At 38.7% G+C, this 24,276-nt stretch overlaps 1 protein-coding gene across 4 annotated transcripts in view; it reads left to right on the top strand.

The window, feature by feature from the left end:
* Positions 1-24,276, top strand: part of Ppargc1a (PPARG coactivator 1 alpha) — a 107,084-nt gene that overhangs the window by 43,533 nt on the left and 39,275 nt on the right. For all 4 annotated transcript variants that reach the window (XR_013092208.2, XM_076865366.2, XM_076865365.2 and 1 more), the window contains exon 3: positions 22,489-22,683. Coding sequence is in view for 3 of the 4 variants with exons in the window: in XM_076865366.2 (XP_076721481.2) it covers positions 22,489-22,683 (195 nt within the window). In the remaining variant the exon portion in view is untranslated. The remainder of the gene's footprint in view (positions 1-22,488; positions 22,684-24,276) is intronic.

The following is a 24,276-nucleotide window of genomic DNA, read 5'->3' as shown; positions in this document are numbered from 1 at the left end:
CTGTCCTCTGAAATTCCATCAATTGAAATTAGTGCTGATGTTTCAGTTATTTTTTTTTTTTGCTTTTAAAATACTAATACCTATTTATCTGTAGATATAGGCATACAGTCAGTAAATGTATTCCATGAAACTTCCTCCCTGATATCATTTGTCACAGGTAAGCACTCCTTGCCTTCTTGTGATCTCTGCATTTGTCACTATGCACTCATTGCCTTTTATATTGTCACAATAGTTCCAGAAACACTTACAGAGCATCAGTGATGAGCATCTTTTGTGAGTCCAGAAGGCTTTGGGGACATTGAGGGATGTGTTACATTATATTCTGTAATGATATATATTTTCTGCCCCTGAGAAATCTTTTATGTATATCTGCCAAATAGCATTTGCTTTTTCATTTTTTGACTTTTCAAATAATGTAGGTAGAGATAGAAGGGGAGTGCATAGTTCAATGCTTGTGCTTAATTGGTAGTCAATAAATGGCAATTTGTAGGAACATCCAATACACTGAATTTCCTGGATAGCTCTGTAAAACCAAAAGTGTCCTTGGGAACAAAACTGCTTGAGAATTTTGATCAAGATTCAAATTCCAGGGAGGGTGCATCCAATAACCTGTCCCTGGCCTCTGTGAGCCTTTGGTGAAAATGGTTGATGGGTTCCCCAGTATGGATCCAAAGTGCACTTCCATCAACGACAAATTCCAGAAGGGAGGAGCCAAGACCATTTTACATGGAGTCAACCCCATACCTAGCACAGTTCCCAAGATCATGATATCTATCTAAGAAATTCAAAATGTACTAAAGTCCCCACTGGGAAGTTACAGACAGAAGCCACAGGGACATGACAAAAGTTACTTGCCCCAGTGGCTATGATTAGTGTAGAATTTTAAAAAGTAATCTCAGAATGGGTAAGATGTTTAATCTCTGTTGTGAAATGTAACCTTTGGAGGGAAGACAAGCAGCCATAGTGTGTCTGTCTTCTCAGAGGGCCCTGCAGCTTTGAGCAGGGCCTGGGCCTCCCTCTGATGCAGCTGAGAACCTACAGGCAAAGGCATTTTTGTGTGTTAAAGTGAAACACATTTAGTCAACTATGTTCACAATGACTAATGAGTCCTGGTAAGCCGAAACCAGGAAGCAGGAAGTGTGGTCTACACTATGAAAATATCAGCACAGAAAATCTGTGCTCAGAGCATAGGCTACATAAGTTTTAGCCTTTAGCATTAACAACTGCTGTTTGATTTTCTTTACAGTTGTGGTGGCACATTCTGGAAAGGCAGGAAGTGCTAATATACATTGTGTGAGCTTTATGGGATGGGGATAGGGGACCCAGCTACTTTGCTTTTTATTATAACAGTAGTGACAGATTTCTGCATGCTATATTTTACTTTGGTTCAGAGTGGAAGAATTTGGTTGGAGTAAGTACCATATGATTGATTCCTGTGATGTAGTACTGGTGTAATTATTCATTTCTTTGATACATGTTGAATGAATGTCTACTCTATGCTAGGCCCGGTGACCCTGGCTTTGGGGGGTACCATTTGCATGGTTTGGTTTTGTTCTGATGTAGTGCATCTCTTCATGCCCCTCTTTGCAGGTTCCCTTCTAAGTCTCTTCTCCCAGACCATGAACCCCCCAAACCCTATGATAGCTCAGATACCCCCACTCTGGGTCCTGTGGCAGTTGTGCTGTCCCCATGATTTCTCAATCTGCCTGCCCCTCATCTGTTCTTTCTGTCCTCATGGCTGGGGAACTATTTGAGGGTCTGGGTTAATTTTCAATAGTTCCATTACTTAACTCAGCCTCTGAAACACTACATGTTTATTAGGTGCATGACATTAGGAATGTGTACATTGCACAAAGCACAACAATAGGTAATTTAAGAAGTACCAAGCATAGTAGGCTCCTGATTGCCCTGAAGAAGGCTCCAGTTAAGATTCAACCATTCTCATATGTTTAACAGGTGGTTTTTGAATGTCTGGTTGGTTCTGGGTTGCCAACAATTTGAAATTACAGATGAGTATTTTAAAATACATATAAAATTAAAAATTATTTGTCTTGAGTGCTAAAAGGCAGATTTGTGTGACAAGGAGGTAGGAAAAATGGCTAGGTCCGAAGATCACTTAAAGAGGCTGGTAAAATATTTCAGCCTATTTTATATTAAAAAAAAAAAAAGCCCCTCTCCCCCACTTTTTTTTTTCCTTCCTGTCTGCTCATTCACCCATCTGGGAGTTATCTGTGTCTGTGTATTCCAACCATTTTATTAGGTACTTGGAATATAAACATAAATGTCACACCCTCCCCAGGAAATGCACCTCACTAAATAATGCTCAGAGGCGAGCTCTCTGCTGAGCCAAACGTTTTAGTCCAATGCTTATCTTCAGTATAAAAACTCATCTTGGCGGGACAAGGGCATCTTCGTTTATAGAGTTTTTATTTCTTCTCTCAAGCTGTGTTCCTTTGCTAAGCCCGCGGGACCTTTTGACTATAAGAACTCTCAGGCTACACACGGTGGGGTGGAGGGGGCATCGGAATGTGGACAAATTTCTGGCCACTGGACAGGCTCATGAAGTTTCATGTGAAGTCTAGAAGTGCTAAGAGTGGGCCTTATTTTTTGAATGGTTGTCGAAGGGATTTCCATGACCAAAATAATCCAACTATGCTAAAAATCCTGTGACCTGATAAGAAATCCCTTTCCCAGGTTCTTGGCAACATCATTTAAAACTCAACATGATTCTCCCTTCTCAGAACTAACACTTCGTATCTGAATGACTCGTCTGACATTTGTCATGTACACATGGCCTTGTGGAGTCAGTTATATTTTCATTGTTCCTGTCTCACTTCTTCGACTAGATTATAAACTCTTTGCGGATAATAAAACTAATAAGGATGAGAGTTAAAATTTACGGAAGGCCTCTATGTGCCGGGCAAAATTCTAAGCCCTTCTCATGTTTTAATTCATTTACTCTTTACAACCACCTGAGTCAGGTATTTCATCCTTATTTTCCCGATGGAAGGAAAACTGAGACCCAGAGAATTTTGGCAGCTCCCCCAGGTCAGAGCAAGCCCAGTTCCTGCCCACTTAGCTTTTTGTCCCTTGTGCAGCTTCTCCAGGTGTCAGCTGCTTTACCACCCAGTGACTTGCATGTGAAAAATCCTCCAAGCCTATATATGCTTATCTGGATCACGGGTCATGTTTCTTTACGTATCTATTTGGCTGCACAAATAAAGACTGATAAAAATGTGCTTATAGGAATTGGGGATCCGTTCAGTGGTATAGCATGTGCTTAGGGTGCATAAGGCTCTGGGTTCAAAAATTACAACAACAAACACACACACAAAACCCCCAGAAACTATATATATATATATAAATTATGTTGGGGAGGTGATAATGGGAATTGAACTCAGGGGCACTCAACCGCTGTGCCATATCTTCAGCCCTATTTTGTATTTTATTTAGAGACAGGGCCTCACTGAGTTGCTCAGCACCTCACTAAATTCCTGAGGCTGGCTTTGAACTCGCAATCCTCCTGCCTCTGCGATTACAGGTGTGCGCCACCACACCTGGCCAGAAATAAAAATTTTTAAAAATGTGCTTGTAAAAATATAAAAGCTAGACTTTATATAATAAAGCATAAAACGTGGTATGGATGTATGCTAAGATAGTATAAAAGAGTTAGCTTCATGTGCTTAACCAAAAGTTGGTGAGACAGAAGGGCTGAAGCAAGATCTGAAACCTGAAGAAGTTCTATGAGGAAAAAAAGTAAAAAGAAGAAAAAAAATTTTTTTTTCATATCAGGGATGCCAAAATAAGGATGTGAGAAAATGGAGAAAGAATTTAAAAGGGGAAAATAGAGAAGAGAGGAGGGTGATTCAATGTCAGGGAGGTGGGCAGAAGATCAAGTGTGTGACATAGCTGAGAGGGCAGGCCAGTCCCTGGCCACAGAAAGTTGGGTCAGGGCTGTGGAAGGAGAGAGGGGACACCTGGAGAAGTCACTCTGACTGACGTGGTCAGTTGCCCTCTCTGATTCCCTCTGTCCAGATTTCCTGCTTTATTTTTTAAATGCAGAAATTTTAGGTAAACTTTTCAGTTCAATAAATGTTATTTTTTATTCTAATACTGTTTGAAAATATTTTGTAGTCAAGAACCACATTTGGGCCATGTCTGGGCCTGTTCTGGTTAAAGACCTGCAATTTGCAGCCCGAGCCAGAATGAATGAAATGATGGAAACATCTAAGTCTTAACTCAGAACCTGCTGGCATGCCTCTCTCTCTAGTGGGGATTATTCTGTAATCAAACAGAATTTTTTCTGCCCTGCATAATGGGGTTATGTACTAGAGAAAATGTGCTGCGTGGATGGAAACTAGGACCTTGCTACTAAATTGGTGTTTGTGGCTTAGCAGCCTGAGCATCATCTGGGAGCTTGGTAGAAACTCAGAATCCCAGGCCACACCCCAGACTTCCCTCAGTCAGAATCTGCATTTTAACATCTCCAGGTATTCTACGTGCACATTCATGTTTGAGAAGCACCAAATTTAGTGAACTTAATGTTCTTGTTTTTAAAGAGCCCTTGAAGAAGAAGCATATTAGCAAAAGTTTGAGTAGACAGCAACATTTCAGAGAACCTTTAATGTTACCAGTGGAACATGGGATGGAAAGATTCACTCCTATACTGAAGCTTCAACAGAGCAGTTAATATGGTAATGCTGACATATTTAGTAATGTATTCACAGTGTTAAGTTCTTTACAAGAACTCGGTGAGCCAACTACAAGGCTTAACACAGATAATGCATTTATTTGGTAATCAGTAAATTACCTTATATAGTCAGTAAAATGTTGAATCCTAGACAACCGATAAGATCATTTGTTTTCACGTGTATTTTCAATATTGTGCTCAGCTTCAAGTATAAATTGAATACAGTGACCTTTTGGTACTCTATGAAATTGACTGCATTTCCTAAGATTCCATGGTTTCAATTACCATAAATTTTTGATATTAGGCCCACACAGCCATTGCTTTGGCCTCAGCATAAGAATATGGTACGCCTGGTTGATAATACAGTCGGCACCAGTGCAACATGTGGCTACTAGGGTGGGCGGGCATGTGCATCCCAATCAGAACTTCCTGCCAGGTACAAGAACAATATGCCATTTACCAAATCAAGTCTAATCACCAATGCGCTGCAGATGCCAAGGAGTTTTAGTCAAGTGATGGAAACTGTGTTCTAGGTTGCTCGCTGGATCTGGAGTTTGTGAGATGGATAAGAAGTCAATTAGTGGTCCCTCAGTTTATTAGCAACTTAATTGTCAGAATGTAATGAGATTTTTGAACTGCAACAACTCATTAGAAGCCATGAAACAGTGACCTTTTTTTCCCTAGAAGAATATTCATTGAGCTGTGTTTTCCCCCAAAGAAATCTTAAAAATAAAATTAACAGTTAAATTTTAAATTTCTATCTGTAAAAGTATAAGGATGTCTGAATTCTGTCACTGGAAAAATGCTTGGGAAAATTTAGGGTCACTCAGGACAGGAAACTGGGTTCAAATTCCTTCACTGCTACATGTTTGTTATATGACCTTTCTTAAAGTACTTAAACTCTGGAAGCCTCAGTCTCCTAATCTGTAAAATGGTGATGTAATTGTCATTTCACGGGATTGTGAGGTGGATAAAAGGCAATGATCTGTGCAAAGTGCTTGAAAATATCCTTAGCCCAAGAAAAATTTAGTCAATGACTGTGACTGTCACTCATTTGTTTGTAAACCTAGACATTTTTCTTGTCTTGCCTTTATTTTGAAATGTTTGATTTCATCTTTCAAGATTGAAGGTGTAATCATTAAAAAGCACTGTAGCCCAGGGTATTATCTACTAGTCAGAAGGCTGCATCTTGCTGCCATGCTTGTACTTTATAGGAATCCTGTTTCTGCCAAAGCAGGAGCTGACTTTTGAGTTCCCTGGTAGCTGGAGGTTGCTCTTATCTGGTCTGTATGGTCTTTATGGCAACATGAGTCCAATCACTTCACAGGGGCTCAAAGAGAAATCTTGCTTCTCCTCTAGTGCTTTATTATATATAGATGTAGCTACAGAAGACCTTGGCAATGTTTAAGAATAAAGAGCTGTTGGCGTTGTGAGTGGTAATTAAAACTTTAATTCACATTTTGAAGACAGTGATTATTTTCCGAAGTCCACAGCCCCAAAAAGTAGTGTAATAAGAATAAGAGTATTTCATTTACAACTAAAAATGAGTCTAACATTAGGGATTCTTCCATTTTTTTTCCTGATTCCCTTTCCTAATTTTTATTTCCATATTTTTCGTTTTTTTTAAACCTCATACAACATGCAAATAATCATATTACTTTGCAGATCAACGAATACTGGCTAGCTAGGATGCTATAAACAGCATGAAGACTGGGATACTGTCCACCAGGTTCACTGCTGTGTGCTCACCTGAGTTCCAAAATACACTTTCTAAATCTACAAATGAATAAAAAGAGAACTCAATGAGTAAAGCCAAATAAAACATGGCTGTGGCCTTCAAGAACCTTACATATGTATATGGCCTTTTCCCTTATTTTATTTTTTTGGTACTGGGGATTGAACACTTGACCACTAAGCCACATCCCCATCCCTATTTAATAGTATTTTATCTAGAGACAGGGTCTTCCCTTTTTTTATTGAGACAAAATATTTGTGGGTCCATTATGATAATTTGATACATGCATATGATAATGACTGACTTTTTCTTTAATGTTATCAATAATTTAAGTAAAATGCCTATGGTTTTTACTGAAGACTCTTTTCCCTAGTCGTCTTCTTCTTTGTAGTAGTAGTAGTAGTAGTAGTAGTAGTAGTAGTATTTTGGTATTGGGATTGAACTCAGGGGAACTCAACCACTGAGCCATATACTCAGCCCTTTTTTGTATTTTATTTAGAGACAGGGTCTCATATAGTTGTGTAGCATCTCGCTGTTGTTGAGGCTGGCTTTGAACTCATGATCCTCCTGTCTCAGCCTCCCAAGATGCTGGGATTACAGGTGTGTACCACTGCAACGGACCCCTAGTCTTATTTTTAAGAAAATATTTTAATTAGCTTTTTCCTGTTATCATCTTTAAACACAATAAGTTTCCTTTTCACATATATCCTTTGTTTGTATTTCCTCTGACTGGGTGGTTCTTGGTTACTTTTTAAAATGACATTGTTGTCCTAGTTCAGCTGTTGTGAATTTAAGGCAATATCTCTGAATCTTTTACCATCTAAGCTAAACCCAGTTTATAAGGATTGTGCTTTGGCTCATCTTAGGTAATAAATTAAGTTCTTATGTCATAGAGTTTCCTGAGGTTTCTTATTAATTTTTTCTCATTTATGACAGTGTAACACTCTTCAAGTGATTTTACCTAAGGAACATCATTAAAGAAATAGTTGGAAATATTTATCTGGTATTCGATGGTATCCTTCATGCCCAATGTTTCATTTAATGCTTATCATGATGTCATCAAGTAGTGGTCTCCATGTTTACAGGTTGGACAGCCCAGATGCCTCCACAAGGGACCATGCCTATAGAGGTTAAAATTAGAACTTGAATTCTACTCTTCTAGGGCAAAATCCCATCAAGTTTTGACTACTACTTTGGAATTATTCACAATGGACATACTATTGATGGGAATAGCAGCAAAATGAGAGTGCCTGGGTAGATGTTTCAGGAATATTGACTGCTCTTCCAGAGCCAAATTGAGCAGCAATTGATGCTATAAATGGCATCAAATTATTTTGCCATCAATTGCTAAAGGCTAGTGTTTTCCTATTGTGCCTGGAGGTGAAGGCATCTACTCCTGGGCTACCCCAAGCTAATAGCATTGGATCTTTTATCCCTGAGCAGATTACAGCTGGATGACATTATCCCAACAGACAGCCCTGGTAGTGTTTCTACCACTGTTGCTATCAGCTAAGGCAAAGAGGATTCCGGGAACAGGTTAGTGGGAGGGCATCACGGTTTCTCTCCTGCTCCAGTGGCTTTGTTGTATGGAATCTCGTGCAGATTCTGTGACTGTTTTTATACAGGTTTGTTGTAGTCTACCTGCTATTGTGAAGTGTTACGAGGAAGAAATAAATTTAAGTCAAGTGTTCAATGGTTATAAGCATGGCACTTGAGAAATTCAGTGAATATTTTTTAATGAGTTTATCTGAAATGCATGAATCTTTAGTCCTACAATTTTACATAATGCTTCTTAACTCTTCCTCAAAGTACATAGTCGTATATATATGTTTAATGTCCAGTAGCCTGATTGGATACCCATGACAGGTTTCATTGCTACTTTTTTTTTTTGTTACAGATGAGAAAAGGCCCAAGGAAGGTCAATTGGAAGCTGAGTCCGTGAAGTTGGCTCGTCCTGATCTGACCTTAACTAATTGACCTTAACACTTGAGCTTTTCTCTGGCTCCTCTTTCCCCACATCACAAACACGAGCATACACCTGGGCTTTTTATTTTTTAATTGATTTAGGTTACAGTCATCTGAAGTCTCAGGTCTTGTAACACTTTGGTGTTTATTCTTTCAGATGTTTCTCAGCGTATGTGCCTAGGCCATGGGCGGGGCAGTGCTATTTGCTTACTTCCTTGATGGGCTTAATACTATTTCATGGGTGTGCTTCCTTTTAGTAAAAACTTACCTAGACCATCCTTTTCATGGACGTGAAGCATTCCACTCCATGGAGTCCCCGGATGTCTTCTTATCATTACACCCATAATCCCACAGCCTGTCCAACCTCTGGCCAGAGGCAACTCTAATGTTGTCTCTGATGATTTTTTTTAAAGTTTGATATTAGCAGTCATTGTAATGAGGTTCTTGCTGCTAGGTTGTACCCATCATATACCAAAGAGGTCTGATGAGTAGACTTACAAGTTGAAGAAAGATCTGAGCAGGGAATTAAGGAGAGAACTGGTACTCAGAAAAGAGAGTTCCTTCAGTAAAGGGGACAGGCTTGGATGAAGAATCCACTCTCGGTGGAGCACAGGAGGGATTCTGGGGAGCTCAAAGTGGGTCAGATGGTCCTCACTGACAGGCAAGCCTTCTTCAGCCCATGGAATGGATCATAGCAAATATTTCCCATTTTTCTCAAAGGCTCTCCATTCAATATATTTTTTTAATATTTATTTTTGAGTTGTAGTCAGACACAATATCTTTACTTCACTTATTTATTTTTATGTGGTGCTGAGAATGGAACCCAGGGTCTCCCACGTGTAAGGTGAGTGCTCTACCGCTGAGCCACAACCCCAGCCCTCTCCATTCAATCGTTCATGGGAGTAAGTGAAGCTCAGTCCAAACTCCCACCTCCAAAAATACTGATTTAATTGTTCTGGGATGAGTCCAAGCAAAAATAGATTTTTCAAACACACACATGATTTTCTTATATAGCCCAAATTGAGAGTTACTGCTGTACATGCATCTTTTATTTTGTATAAAAGAGAGTAGAGGACTATTCTTGGAGTCAGGGTTTTGTACTGTAAGTTATATTTTCAACAGTTTTAAAGATTTAAGTGTTTTTAAGTTATCTCAGTGAGAAATACTTCCTTAGAAAAATATTCATGCTCTGGTTTTATACATCTGATTTTAAAATATTTTTAGCTTTCTTTAATTGTCTTAACTTTTTATTTATTCCTCACATTTTTGTTTGTGTGTGTTTATAGTCAGTTAATTTGTTAATCCATCTGTCTTCTCCTGCTAGAAGCACTCTGAGGGCAGGGATTTTTAAATTATTTTGGTCATTATCCCCAGTGTCAAGAAAGCCTGGTACATAGTAAGTACTTGATGAATATTTGTGTAGCATTTCCTGACTCCCATTTTAATTCAGGAATCATGATTCCTAATTCCAAGAAGCTTATGATCTATTGAAAACACAGATAGGAAAATTAATAGTCATAGCTCACTATTTCTTTAGAACTCGATATGCTGGAATTTCACATTTTCAATACTTGAAGCAATGCAGAAGCTTAAAGTGTAAGGGAAAGACCGCACCATCATTTTCTTTTATTCTCTTGGGAAGCAACATGATAGGTAGCAAAGCAAAAGAGCCCATTGACCCAGAACAAATGCAGCCTTAGATTAGTTACTAATAGACCTTGAGGAAGCCTGTTTAACCCTTTGGGTGTCTATGTTCTCATCTCCAATATCACATCATTGGATGACAACTCTTTGCAGAACTTATTAGTTGGTATTTCTGTGTTATTTCAGCCTGGCCTATTATTTAATGGGAGTTGTTAAGTAAGTCATTAAGTGACCTTCTTTTTTTTTTTCTTGTCATTATCTGCAACTCTGGAATTCTTATCCAGATTGGTTTGCCCCTCCCTTTCTTGTCATTGCTCATGCTATTGCAGGGCTATATGCTTTTTGAGTCCCATTATCAAACTCATTTCAACAACAACAACAACAACAAACACCCTCTTTGGTGTTATCAGTCACTTTGTTTAATCCAAAGTCACATGCGACTTCTCTGCAGGATCACCACAGATGCATACAAATCACCCACAATCATGAATGAGTCTGCATTTAGAGCCGATTCAGTGGAAAGTATTTAAAGATTCTTCACGAAGGGTGCACTCAGTCTGGCATTAAAAGAAGCTCAGTTTCTAAATCCTAGGAGATTGCAAACTCAGATGCTTTGGAAACCTAAACCTTGTAGAATTCTTAGATGCAAAGTCATTGAGAAAATGAAGCTCTCATATTGTATTTATTTGGCAAGTATTTATTGACGGCTCACGACTGTGCAGAACTCTTAAGTGGAATAGGAAAGTTGCTCAAGGAGTCTTAGATCCAATCTCCCACTCTAAATGACTCCTGCTTTCTTGGGGAAGGTCCAGGGAAGAAACAGGGGATTATCAGGAAACATACTTTGATTTCCTTTACCCTGGTTGGCCCCACAGTGAGGGCAGACTTGCCCCTGAATAGCTTCCAGCTTGAGGCCATTTTCTCTCTTTCTAATGCTATTGCTAGGATACCGCAGTAATCAGATCATTTGACAATGCCTGTGTCTTAGTGTACCCAACCTGAAATCTCATCCAGACCCAGGTGTCAGAGACCTGCAGCTGCAGATTCACACACATCTCGTGGCGCTAAGTCTTTGTGAACAAGTCACGTTGGCCTTTCCAAAGGTGCCTTCTAAGCACTTAGAAAATGAACTATCTTGTAATTTTTTAGCTGTAATAGAGAATTATTATAAACACTGCTTGCATAGTCTAAAAAACACTGCTTATGCCAGTGGTTAGCATAGTCTACTAATTTACAGCAATAAAGCCTTATGAGTTATTTACAGTAGGCCTCCTTTCTGAAGTCTTGGTGCTGATGTTCTGATGATTTGAGCTATTGTGTGATGTTTGTTAAATATTTTGACTACACACTCCTTCCCACTTACAACTAATAACAAGTATGAACAATTAATTTTTGCTCATTGCAAGTCCCTGCCTTGGGACTTTTAAACTTGCTTTTACTCATTTCTCTGCCTAGAACATTTCTTTTTTAGGTAATATAGCTGCTATATTAAATGCCATCCCCCATCCATATATAACATATATATTTGTAGTTACTAGGGAAACTTGCATAGGTTTTTCTGTTCTCTCTGTGCATATGTGTGTGTGTGTGTGTGTGTGTGTGTGTGTGTGTGTGTGTATATATACACACACACACATGTTCATATATATATGTATATGAAAACATGTAGCTAAATATATTCTCTCTTTATATGTATTTTATATATTTACCTATTTGTATCTGGAAGGGGCTGCTGTATTTGTTACCTGCCATCCTCTCTCCAGCAGACTAAACTATAAGTTCCTAAAAACAGATAGTAACATATACTAGGCAATCATAAAACCAGATAATAGGGTAAACCAAGCTTTTTTTTTTTTTTTCCTGATGGTGCTGGGGATTGAATCCAGGGTCTTGTGCATATGAGGCAGGCACTCTACCAACTGAGCTACATCCCCAGCCAGTATTAAAAAATCAGATGATACCATATACTAGGCACTCAAGTATGTGTAAGCAATAATATATATTATCTACAAATATATGTATATATTTGTAAATGTGATATAAGCGTTCATGTTTGTGCACAGATGGAAGGTGTGTCAACCAGAGATACTGTGTTCAATGTGGTATTGATTTCAAGCAATCACTTCATGTACTCCATCATAACTAACCATGCTTCCTCAATCTAGTATCTCAAACTTGACAAGTACTTGGTAGGCACTGATCTTTATACAAACTGTAGGATTCTGAGCATGCATGTATAGTTTTGACCATACAGTTTATATATTGGGTAGGTTATAGTGTATAAAATGTTCTTCCTTTATCCCTTCATTTCTTTATATCATGTCCCCAGCTCAAATTCTTTTGAATTAATGGTCCATAATGGGGCTCAGACTTCTGTATTTCTATCTAGGGGCCCTGATTATTCCAACAAAGCATCTAGGAATTTGTAGACATCAGGATGAGTTGGACTTGTTGAAAGATATCTTATAGGAGAAAGAAAGCTTAGAATAGGATTTGAGATAGGGATAGTATATAAGCAAATGAAGGGAAAGGAAAGAACATTCTAGTGGAAAAGTCAGCCATTCCCAGTAGGACCAGAGATAGGCTGTGAGTTCACATGGACAGTAACATAGAGTGATAAGCAATTTCAAAGCAACTTCATCTTTCTGCACAGAAGACCAACTCTGCTTCATGGGATATAACTACATCCATCACCTTAGTTTTATCTGTTGGTAAATAAATAATATGCCTTTCTAACTCATTTTGCATCCTCTGATTTAAAATAGATTGGAATCGTGCATGTTTATGCCCGTTTTGTTCTAATAATCTCTTCAGTAAAATTTTAATATATAAAAGAAGGGAGTGAAAATAATATTTTTTAGCTATATCTGATTTAATACCAATTCTTCCTCTCATTAGCCATGTGATTTTAGGACCGATAACAGTGTTAAATGGATTGTTTAAATGAAATGATGCATAGATAGATATTAATTCAGCATCAAACACATAGGAAGCATTCAGTAAAGATCTGCTAGCTATTTGCCGTTTTAAAATTAAGGTAACATTTTTTTTTCCCTAAGAGAATTATGACACTATTTAAATGGAAAGAAAAAAATAGGTTGGAGTTTAAGATAATGATAAGTATCTTGTAACTATCTTAGCAACTGATTGTTTTGTACTTTGTTTTGGTCATAGAGGATTGAGAAAATCCTGTTTCATAGAAATGAGTGTTTTTAAATGGTTTTAACAGGTTTTAAACTGTTCATCCTCATTTTTCAAGATATTTGTTTTTCTCCCAAGACAAGCACAGAATGATTCTGTTTTGATGGTTAATGCTATGGTGAGTCTCCAGTATGTTCATAATAAGACGAATAACACATCTAAGTGTGAGCATGGCTTTCTAAAAAGTAGTTATATTGGTATTTAAATACACAAAATATACCTTATACGACAATATTGATTATCAGCCCTTACAGCAATTGTACTGATGTTCAGGATTCCACAGAATACAGTTTAAAAACTCCTGGCTGAGAATACTGTCTTTTGGAACTGATAATATTGTTAAATGAATTGTTTAAATGAAATAATGCATATACAGAAATTGATTCAGTTTTAGACGCATAGGAAGCATTTAGTAAGGATTGGCTGCTAATTGCCATTTTAAACTTAAAATAGCATTTTGTACTTTGCTTTGCTTCTGTTCTGAATGAACAGAAAAGAGTGGAGTTGGGATTTGAGACAGTGATCAGAATCTTCTAACCTCTCTTAGCACCTACTACAGCCCCACTTGTAGTGGTGTTGGGTGGCGAGGGGTCGCTCTGGTTTTTTTAGACTACACCAATTGTTTCCTCTTAATTGGTGAGCTGAGACTCCTGTAGGGGCCGATAGTAAGTTTATTTGGCCTGATTTCCTCTTCAAAAAACCATGTTGGCTCTTTCAAGACATTTGCAAATTGACTGCTTGGTGATATATACCAGTATACTTCCAAAAAACATAGTTGGGAAGAATGAATCTCTGCATTTACAAGACCACTCTATCCTTTACAAGAGATGGTTGTCACATTTATTCCAACTCAAAGCCCAGTGAATAATTTCCAAACTAGCCACTCTGTTCAAATTTCTTCTTTCCGGCTCAGAATATATTGGCTACTTACCTGGTCCATCAGCTGGTTTATGTGAGATAAAGGCAAGCTTCTTTACAATCACAGTCTAAAATAGAGATTATTAAGAAGACAAAGGTGCTCAGCATGGGGAATACAGAGAAAATAGCAACAAAAGAAGAATGGAAAGTTACATTATATTCTTAGGAATTTAAGTTATTCTTATTCATTTTAATTAGGCATCTACTACATGCCATGTCTTTTTTTTCCCCCTGCAGTGCTGGAGTGGTGGGAATCAAATCCAGGGTCTTGCTCATACTAGGCAAGCCTTCTACCTCTGAGCTGTGCCCACATCCCTATAGGCCAGGTCCCTTCACAGTAATCAAATAGGCCTCACAGAGATTCTATTTCAGATAGCCTTTTGGATAAATCACTAAGATTGATGTTGAGCTATAGAGATGAATGCCAAAAAGAAAAACAAATTTGGGAAGGAAGCTAGGATGTCTCCAACACAGTTGGAAAGGTGTCACCGAGAGGGTGACATTTAAATAAATGAAGGAATGAAAGGGAAACCCTGTGACCATCTGTGAAAAGACCCTCCTAGGCAGAGGAAGCAGCAAGGGCAAAGGCCTTGGGACAGAATTTCTGGCTTTTCTGTGAGCCAGTGAGGAGGTAGAGTACTGCAGAGGATTCAAGTAAATGGGCTGTTGACAATGTATGATGATAAGGTGGTGGAGAGTGTTCACATTTCCCAGTTAGCCCGTGGTAGTCTGAGTTAAGCCCTGAGTAGTTGATCACACCCTCAAAATGTCCTGGTTTGGATGATAAATTATATGGTGATCCTAGGATAATAGGTCACTCTTAGAATTTTGGTTTTTTCTTTTAGGGACATGGAAGTCATGGGGTGGGGGTTGGGGGTGGTCAGTAGAGGAGCAAGACATGACCTGGGTTTTTTCAGTGCCCCTTCGACTCCAGTGTTGGGCATGGAGTATTGGGGTGGACTGGCAAGTGGAAGGGGTCAAAACAGGGGGCCATGTGGGAGCCTATAGGATTGTTGTTGTGGAACATGCATTACAGTCAGAGGGTTAACCTGGTCCAGTCCAGCTCGTGAGACCCGGTGGAAATGGAAGTGAGTCTGTTTTCCCACCTCACAATCCTGGGTTCTTTCTCCTGCACCCTGCTTTTCTCTTGGTTTAAACTTGAGGATGACTGAGATGCTGGCTGGAGCTCTACAGGTCTAATTAGCCTCCTGTTTGATGCACAACCCAGCTTCTTCCTCTTCTCATTGTGAGAAACAGGAAGCATCTCCTCTGCTGGTCCCTACTGATCCCAAATAGCTCATTTGCTTGCACCAACCAGGGTGTTTAGGCCTTTCCGTGCAACCTCTGTTTATTTACACTTTTGGCTCTCCTGTAACCTCTCCAGAATAGCAGACTCCACATGTTCAGCACATATGTATTAACTCATGAATGTGTGGTATAAACTAATAAGTTTGAATGGAGTCTAAGTACAGATGTGATATAAATTTTATGCCTGCTTAAATAGCAGCATACGTATTCATGGGAATCAAATGGATTCCCACAGGTGTAAATATATCAGTGGAGGAAATTCTTCAGTTTTGTTTGTATTTTATTTCCATTCAGTTTCTATTTTATCTTTGTGAGCATTACCCTCAGTTCTTGATCACTGTTTTGCTCAGAGTGGATAATAGGGATAAAGAACACATGTACTGATTAAATACTTTCATGTGTCAGCTACAGTTGCATATGTGAGAACAGACTCCAAAGATTGAAGTGTGTATGTATGCATTCCGTTTTAAATATGTGTACTTGGTAAATGAACTTGTGGATGCTGGGGGGAGGTATATGGTCAGATATACATACATGATATTTCAAGTAGTCTTTATGCCCAAGAATGAAATTAAAATTTGTGCTCTTTCTACTAGCCCTAAATCCTAGTGACTTCAGCATTCAACTTACCTGTCCTGAGAATAAAATAACAAAATAACAATAAGCAAACTCCCAAAGCATTTGTAAGAGATGAATAGATGCAAAAGTATTTTATAATATATTTGAAGGGCAAGGTGGTTTTTATTGTCTTGATTACTTTCTGTTGTACACATCTGCTTGAGATTTCTTTTTTTCTTTTTCCTTTCTATTTTTTTTTTTTTTTTTAGGTACTGGGGATTGAACCCAGGGGCACTTAACCACCGAGCCACATCCCCAGCCCTTTTTAATATTTTATTTAGAGACAGGTTCTCACTGAGTTGCTCAGGGCCTCATTAAGTTGCTGAGGCTGTCTTTGAACTTGTGATCCTCCTGCCTCAGGTGTGTGCCACCATGCTTGGCCTCTCTTGAGATTTCTTAAGTCTTTTTTTCCCCCATCTTAAAGTGTCTGTCCCTTACTCAAAACCCTGTCTTCTGTGTGTTAAACAAAAAATTAGTGGGTTATTTTAGAGACACCTATTGAATGGGGTGGGAGCTAGGAACCTATAAATAGTGCTATGTGGGGATTCTACATATTTCCTGATGGGGTGTGTGAGAGGGGAGGCAGACACGCTGTCAGTGCCCGCAACTGAATGTAAGGAAGAAAGAAAAACCACTGTGGATTGTGGAGAAAGAGTCAAGGGAGACAAAGAGAGTCGTATAAAGGTGGGCATTCCAAATATTTCACAAACCAGTCATGGTGGCGAGTGCCAGTAACCCCAGAAACTTGGGAGGCTGAGGTAGGAGGATCACAAGTTGAAAGCCAGCCTCAGGAACTTAGCAAGGCCCTGAGCAACTTATCAAAATAAAAACAAACAAATAAATAAAAAAAAAAAAACAGGCTGAGGATATGGCTTAGTCGTTAAGTTCCCCTGGATTCCATCCCTGGCACAAAAATAAATAAATAAATCTAAAAAATTCTAACAGCCTCTTCTGCAGAGGCTCCAATCACTCAAAGCAGAAATGTGCAATAAACCATCAGGAGACATTTTCCTGCTTGTAATGCTTTAAAAAAATCTAATAACCTCACATTCTATTTCATCGGGTTGGTCTGGATTACCTTTTAATTTCATTTCAGAAAATAACTTAGTTTCTCTTTATTTTGAATTCAGCTTCTTAAAACTCTTGAATCCAAATTTACACATCAAAACCCAAACCAAAATTTATACATTATAACATTTTATTTATTTATTTTGTTTGTTTGTATTTGTACATGAAACCTTGTATGGAACTTTATGTGTGGAGATTCAGGAGTGGGACATCTATTATCAGTTATATTCCTTCTTTCAACTCACAAATCCATCATAAAAGTTGCTTCCCTGTTCAGTTGTTTGAACTCCTGGTGGGGCCTAGTGGAACAAATAATCCAAAATAGTGGATAATCCAAAATGTCATTTATATTTGGCTTTGGAATACACTACCAGATGTTACTCTAGCAGATTTCCCTTCCTAATTAGGCCTCACTTAAAGTAGAAGTTAATTTTGTCTTCATTAGCTGTTTCCAAATCAGCAGGATAGGGCAAGGAGGAAGCCCAGGGCATGCTGGGTATTTGGGGGAAGGTGGCCCAGCGCTAAAAGCCGGCAGTAGATCCTGCTCAAGGAATGAAATTCTAGTGCAGGAACTCAAGATGATGGGCATGTACACTGGAATGTTTATGAACACTGTCTTGAAGAATTCTCAGGGTTTATCAACTCGTTTTTTTATCCTATTAATCATTAATCCAAAAAAATTCCATAATGGGAATTAGGCAAAAAATCCAAAAAAACAAAAAACAACAATAAAAAAAATACCCTGAAATTTTGTACAGAAAAAAATAGAGGATCAGAGAGGCTAAGTGACCCCTCACACAGATCGGTCTCTGAGTAAACAGTACCTAAGAAGAAACTGAAACTGATTAATGAATTATAAGAAGACCCCCCTGTTTCCTTCTTATTGATGATTTGAATAATGAGGTAGCAAGAATTCTCCTGGCCTAATTCGCATTAAGAGAGCTAAGATAATGAAGCTGTGATTAAATGGCTATTAAACTATTTTTATCAAACAGAGATCAAGCGAGTGTGAGAATCTGGGGACGCCGGGTGTAATTGCAATCTACAAGATGCAGAAAAAATTATGACCATAAGCAGGGCAGGGTCCTTCCATAACAGGCCACATTTAAAAATCTTTGGGATACCACATGCAGTTTTCACTCTGTGCTGCTGCCCTCAGGGTCAGTTAGCATCCCCAAGTCCCTCATCTCCTCCTTGATCCAGTGGCTTTAGCTGCTCTCTGGGGTATGGAGTTGGGTGAGTTGAGTGCACTGCCTGGCCCATGCAAACCAGTTGGACAGTCTTTTTGTCACCTGTCCACACAAGAGGAAGTTCCTGTTATTATACAAGAGCTCCAGCACTGTAATCTGAAAGTGACTGTGGACACCCAAAGGAGCACTGTCCACTTTCTTTCAATTGTACCTTTTGAATTACGTGAGACCTAATCCAGGTCATATGGAAACCCAGCAGTCCCAAAGAGCAGTGCCGAGCCTTCAGATTCTGTTGACTGTTCTAAGCTCTCATTTATTGATGATGTGGCATGGGGTTGGAATCATTGTGGATTCTACACTTTGGGTTGTGGGTATAAATGCCTGTGCATCATCTGTCACTGGAGAGTCTTTGTACCTGGCGGGAGGTTGTGTAGATGTGCCTTCTTTCTTCCTGGAGAGCCCATGGAGAGTGAAGTTTTATAGGCACAGAGACCTTGGTTTAGGTTAGAAGAACAGCAGCAGATTAGCACTGTGTAAAGAGAAGCCACGGTTGGACACCCCCCACCATAGGCAATGCTGCTCCATAGCTGAGGAGCTCAGCAGTGGGGACATCCGTTGGCTGGTTTTCCTCTCTTGTCTTCTACATCTGCTGCCAGCACCAAGATGGAGCTAGGTTGTAGAGAGGTCGATCCTCACTTCTTTCCTTGTCCCTCTACTTTCCTTTCTCTTATTTTTCAACTTGGACACAAGAAACATATTTTTTATAAATTTCTAATTTCAAAGAATTAGCGAGCAATGTCAATAGCCAAGTCTTTGAAAGGTTACCTTTCCATGTCCTTTTACTGACTACTGTCTTTCCATACCCTGTCACTTGTGAACAGACGTGTGTTCATAGGCCAGTGCACCTCATCTATGGCGACTTTGATTTATTTGCTCTGTAAATTGGGACTGAAGCAATAATGGAAAGTGACATTAATTGTTTAACAGAGTCCTCTTTGTCATATCCATTGCCTTGTCTGGGACATGTGATTGTTGAATCTCATATGAAACTAATTGAAATTGCCACAGTGAGGGGCAGCGTCCACTTAACTTTGTGTTGTTGTTGTGTTTGTGTTGAGCTTCGACACAAAAGCGTCATCAATAAATAGCAAGATTTCTTCCCAGAACTCCATGATTAAAGAACATAGAGAGAATTTAAAATAATAATATTTTTTTCTTCCATAATTCAAAAAGAACTTTACTAAAATAAATGGTCTTTGAGCATCTCTGAGCCACTCACATTCAGGGATGATAATAAAAATATTTAACAATTACACTGAGTGGACACTGACTGTAAATAATGAACATAGACCTACTGGTACACATTGATCGACTACGAGCCCTCCTTGCCCATATGAGTGTGCATGCCTGCTCACACACACTCACATGCATGTCATGCCAATCCCCCACCCCACCCCCACATACCCACCTCTTCCCATTGTGGTTCCAGTAGAGAGGAAAATTAAAGTAGTTGGTGGTTTAATCAGATCTTGTAAATTAATTATGACATTATTAAGCTCCAATATTTTTGCCATTGTATTTGGTGTACATTCACTCAGGCTTATTAAAGAAATTGGAGAAAACTAGTTAATTTAAGTGTTCTTTGTCATTTTGACTTGATTGGAATTATCATAGTTTGTTTACACAAGGGATAGAACTAAGGCACTATTGTATTATGTGATTGAAAGCAAATAGCAGCTTGTGATATTGCCAGAAAGCCAAACACAAAATTTAAATCAGGGTAAACAAAATTACTCATTTATTGGTAAACATTTTTAACTGTTTTTCTTGAGTTCTTTTTGAACTTCAGTGAAAGAAGCCTTTTCGAATCATGGGATACCTGGAGAAATGTTCAGTTTACTGAAAATGTGTGTCTGTGTCTATGTGCACATGTGTATTTGACACAGTTTCAAAGAATATTTTATGGAGATAATATGGAGAAATTTATAGTCATTATTTCATGAGTTTGTGGTGATTTTAAATAGTGTATATTTTATTTAAATATAATTATATTTAGAATAGTTTAATAGTCTGAATTTGGCTGTTTGCATATGTGGGAACCTAAAGAGGAATGTGACTGGCATTTTTGGATATCAGAGTATAATTCTCTCCAGAAAATAAGGAGAAAATCTTCCCCTACCTTTATTATTAGGGATACACAGATAGGGATAGGAGAACCAGGATTGGCCACGTTCAATAAGCTCTGTTTTGAATTGAGCAGTTTGGATGCCACTGAATTGGTCAGTAAGTGGAAGTAAGTGTGCCATTTTGAAGTTGATAATTCACTTCTGGTCAGGACTGACCTTCTTCAGTGGCGTCTAAGCTTCATTCAGTGGTCACACCACATGGTGTCCAAAGTACTTGACTCACAATATCAAATCTAGGAGTAGCAGGGAGATGCATTTAGCAAATGTAAAAATGTGCACTGATATCCACCATGAGTACAAATGGCTCTTTTGGGCCTCTTGAGTCCAAAAGAAAAAGAAGCCTATAGTTTTACTCCCGGATAGAGACTGATTAGTAATGAGGGAAAACAATTTTTATGTGAAAATAGAATGTATACGTGATAAAACCCTGCCTAATTTCTCTAGTAATACAATTTGATTTTCTGATTAGCTGTCTTATTCTGTGATTCTTGTAATTTTGTCAGGTCAATTAACTGGAGTTCAGTGCTAGAGAGAAAGGAAGTGTGGGCACTGCTGGCTTCATTAGATGTCAGCAGCTTAGGTGCATTTTGTAATAGAATCTGTGTGGGATAATTTAGCACATATTGTTAATGTCATAGCGAACCGAACTTTTAGAAAAAGGACTTTGGAAGCCAGTCAAATTAGACAAACAATATAAAGTGCTAAAAGAAGGAAAAGAAAGTGATCCACACAGACTATATTGTTGGCAAAAAAAAAAAAAAAATGCAGATCAATGAATTATTCAGAGAGTAATCATTGACTATCTAGACTTTGTGCCCAGCCCTGGAACTGATTGTCCAAGTGCATAGAACTTAACACGTTCTCTTGTTAGCAAGGTACACAGTCCCAGGTTGGGAGTTCTTGAATGTTTTTCTGCAGAGGATCGAAGTTAGTACTCTCTTTTATAATCAGTTTTTCACAAGTTCTTCCTTTCCACTGGAGGGTTCTTGGAAGGACAGAGTTTTGTCTTATTTCTCTTTATATCTCTACCCACTCCACTGGCTGTGGCACAACATAAGGTGTTCCAAACATGGCTGTAGAATCAATAACCGAAGATTAGTTTTCAATAGGTGTGTTGGTGAAACTGAATCTGGGAGGTGGGAAAGAATACTACCCTGGCCACAAGAAAAAGAGTGCATTTAAGTCATTACAAAATAAGATTCCACCTAGTAATCAATCAGAAAAAGAGGGATTGAGGTAGTTGCAGAATTTAAATTTGGGGTATTGTTATCCAAACTAAAGAATTCAGGAGAAATAGCAGCTTTGTTGTAAAATAGGTCCGAAGTTTGGGTTTTGAAGATGAGGGAGCTATTGTAAAGTAGAAATGTCCAGTAGGCAGTTAGAGATTTATGACTAAAGTTGGGAGAGATGTCAGGGAGAGAAATAAATGATTTCAGAGTGTTCAGTGATGAGATTATAATTGAAATCAGGAAAGTGTGTAGATTCTCCTGGTATCGTTTTAAGTTCCTGGCAGTGTTCAAATGGAAGGTTATCTAAACATTTGTGAGGGTGCTATATAGGAGATCTAAACACCGCATCTACAGATTAAATAAAGGAAGATTAAGATTCTCTTCAGCCCTCAGATTTCCTAAATCTTACCATTGAGTTAGGAGACAAAGGCACAAGTCTGTGGAAAGGTGAATCACCCACAGCTGAATCAAGCGCTGACATACAGGCTGCTAAGCTGGACAGTCAGCAATCAGAGACTGGTACTGTGGAGGTGTTCATTAAGCATGTGGTTCAGATCCAATATGAGTCAGGAGCCTGGGGAAGCCACGGTCGTCCTGTCCTGGCGAGGGTGCAGAATTCCACATGCAGTTTACTCATTCTATTGAACGTGTGCAGCCCGTGCTGATTAATAGTGCTACCCACCTCCCAATGTCAACTCACTCCTGTCTTCTTCCACCTTCTTTTCTGCTTTTCCAGAAGATAGATGAAGAAAATGAGGCAAACTTGCTCGCAGTCCTCACAGAGACACTAGACAGTCTCCCTGTGGATGAAGACGGATTGCCCTCATTTGATGCACTGACAGATGGAGACGTGACCACAGACAACGAGGCCAGTCCTTCCTCCATGCCTGACGGCACCCCTCCACCTCAGGAGGCAGAAGAGCCGTCTCTAGTAAGAACCCTTCCTACTGTTCGACTCCCACGAGCCGCCTCTGGCTACCCGCTGCATGGGCATGATGTAGAAGGTTTGGATTTTAGACTGATGCCAAAACAATCCTGAGGCACACTCACAGTCGCACATTCTGCCATTCTCTGTTTAAAAGTCTTGATAATTCAGTTTTTATGTAGTATTTGATGTATTTTTAAAACCACCATTCAAGCTGAGGATGTAGCTCAGTGTTACAGCACTTGCCTAGCCTGCAGGCAGTCCTGGGTTTGATCCTCAGAACTGCAAAATTATAGATATAGATAAATACAGATATATCAAATATAATTTTTTTTTGCTGTTTACATGTGTATGTTTTTATTTCTTAGTATTTATTTCATGGTGAAAACTTGAAAAAAGTAGATTAAAAAGGACTAAAAATTCATCTGTGATTTCAAAAAACCTTTTGCATAAAAAATGATTGGATTCTCCTTTGATTTAAGATATACCATGAACATGTTGGTAAAATTTTAAGTATATGCATAATTTTTAGTGGTCTCATAGTACTTTATTGTATGGGAATGTAATTTATTATGTAATTACTTATGGTTGGATATTTAGGCTTTTGCCTCCTATTTTTCAATATTATGAATTGTCTAATAATTGACATGGTTGCATTTTTATTCTTCTGCATACAATTCCAGAAATAGAGTTGTTGGATCTAGGGGTATGCAATATTTGAAGACGCTGGGTTCATATTTCTTATGAAGATTGGAAAAATAATAGCACATTTGCAACCTAAGTTACTTAAAATTTATGGTAGGCAATGAAGAGCGAATTTTCTTTTCAATGCAGTGCTAGACCAGAGTTTTATTAGTTCTAAGACACAGTTTACCTTCTCAGCTATGGTAGCCATTTGTCATTTGCCATAAATCTGATGTAAGAGCATGCTGTGTAAATTATGAAACGCCAGCATCCAGACTCTAGTAACATGCTTTGGTACACCATTTGGAGGCATAGTTTTCTCACATCTCTAGGTTTTAAAACATTGAAAGAATAAACATGGGAACCTTACTTGTATTCCTTTCTATTTTGAGATTTTTGGTCTTGAGAATATCTCATATGTAATAGCCTCTTGTTTAATTTTGCCATTTTTCCACTTCTAGTGTCATTAGCTTTACTGTCTAATACTCTGATTTTTTATATTGATAACCAGATGATTTTCATCTGCACCATTTATTCAACTTGGGAGGGGGGTTGCTGGCCCAAAGACATCCTGTGTATAAGGGCAGGGAGATGCTTGAGAGTCATCCAGGCAAATGCAGAAACACATGGAGGACAGCCTTGTCTGTATCAGAGCCCTCGTCTTCCAACCTATATGCTGACCTACAGAACTTGGTTCACATGTCCTTTCTTTCCCTTCTGAGATCAGGATAGCCACTGTTTCTGCCCAAACATTCTGTGAGTCAGTCAATCTGGAGGGTTGGTTGTGAAACCTGTTAAAAGCCTCACACAATCTTTCATGTATTGCCACTTGATTGATTTGAGTTTTAGAGGAAAATTGTGTATCTGATTCCTACGCCCAAGTCCTTATTGAGCAAATCAGCATTGCTTAACTCA

The sequence above is a fragment of the Callospermophilus lateralis genome, chromosome 8 (assembly GCF_048772815.1).
Source record: "Callospermophilus lateralis isolate mCalLat2 chromosome 8, mCalLat2.hap1, whole genome shotgun sequence".
Classification (NCBI taxonomy): domain Eukaryota; kingdom Metazoa; phylum Chordata; class Mammalia; order Rodentia; family Sciuridae; genus Callospermophilus; species Callospermophilus lateralis.
This window is presented reverse-complemented; position numbering and strand designations above follow the sequence as displayed.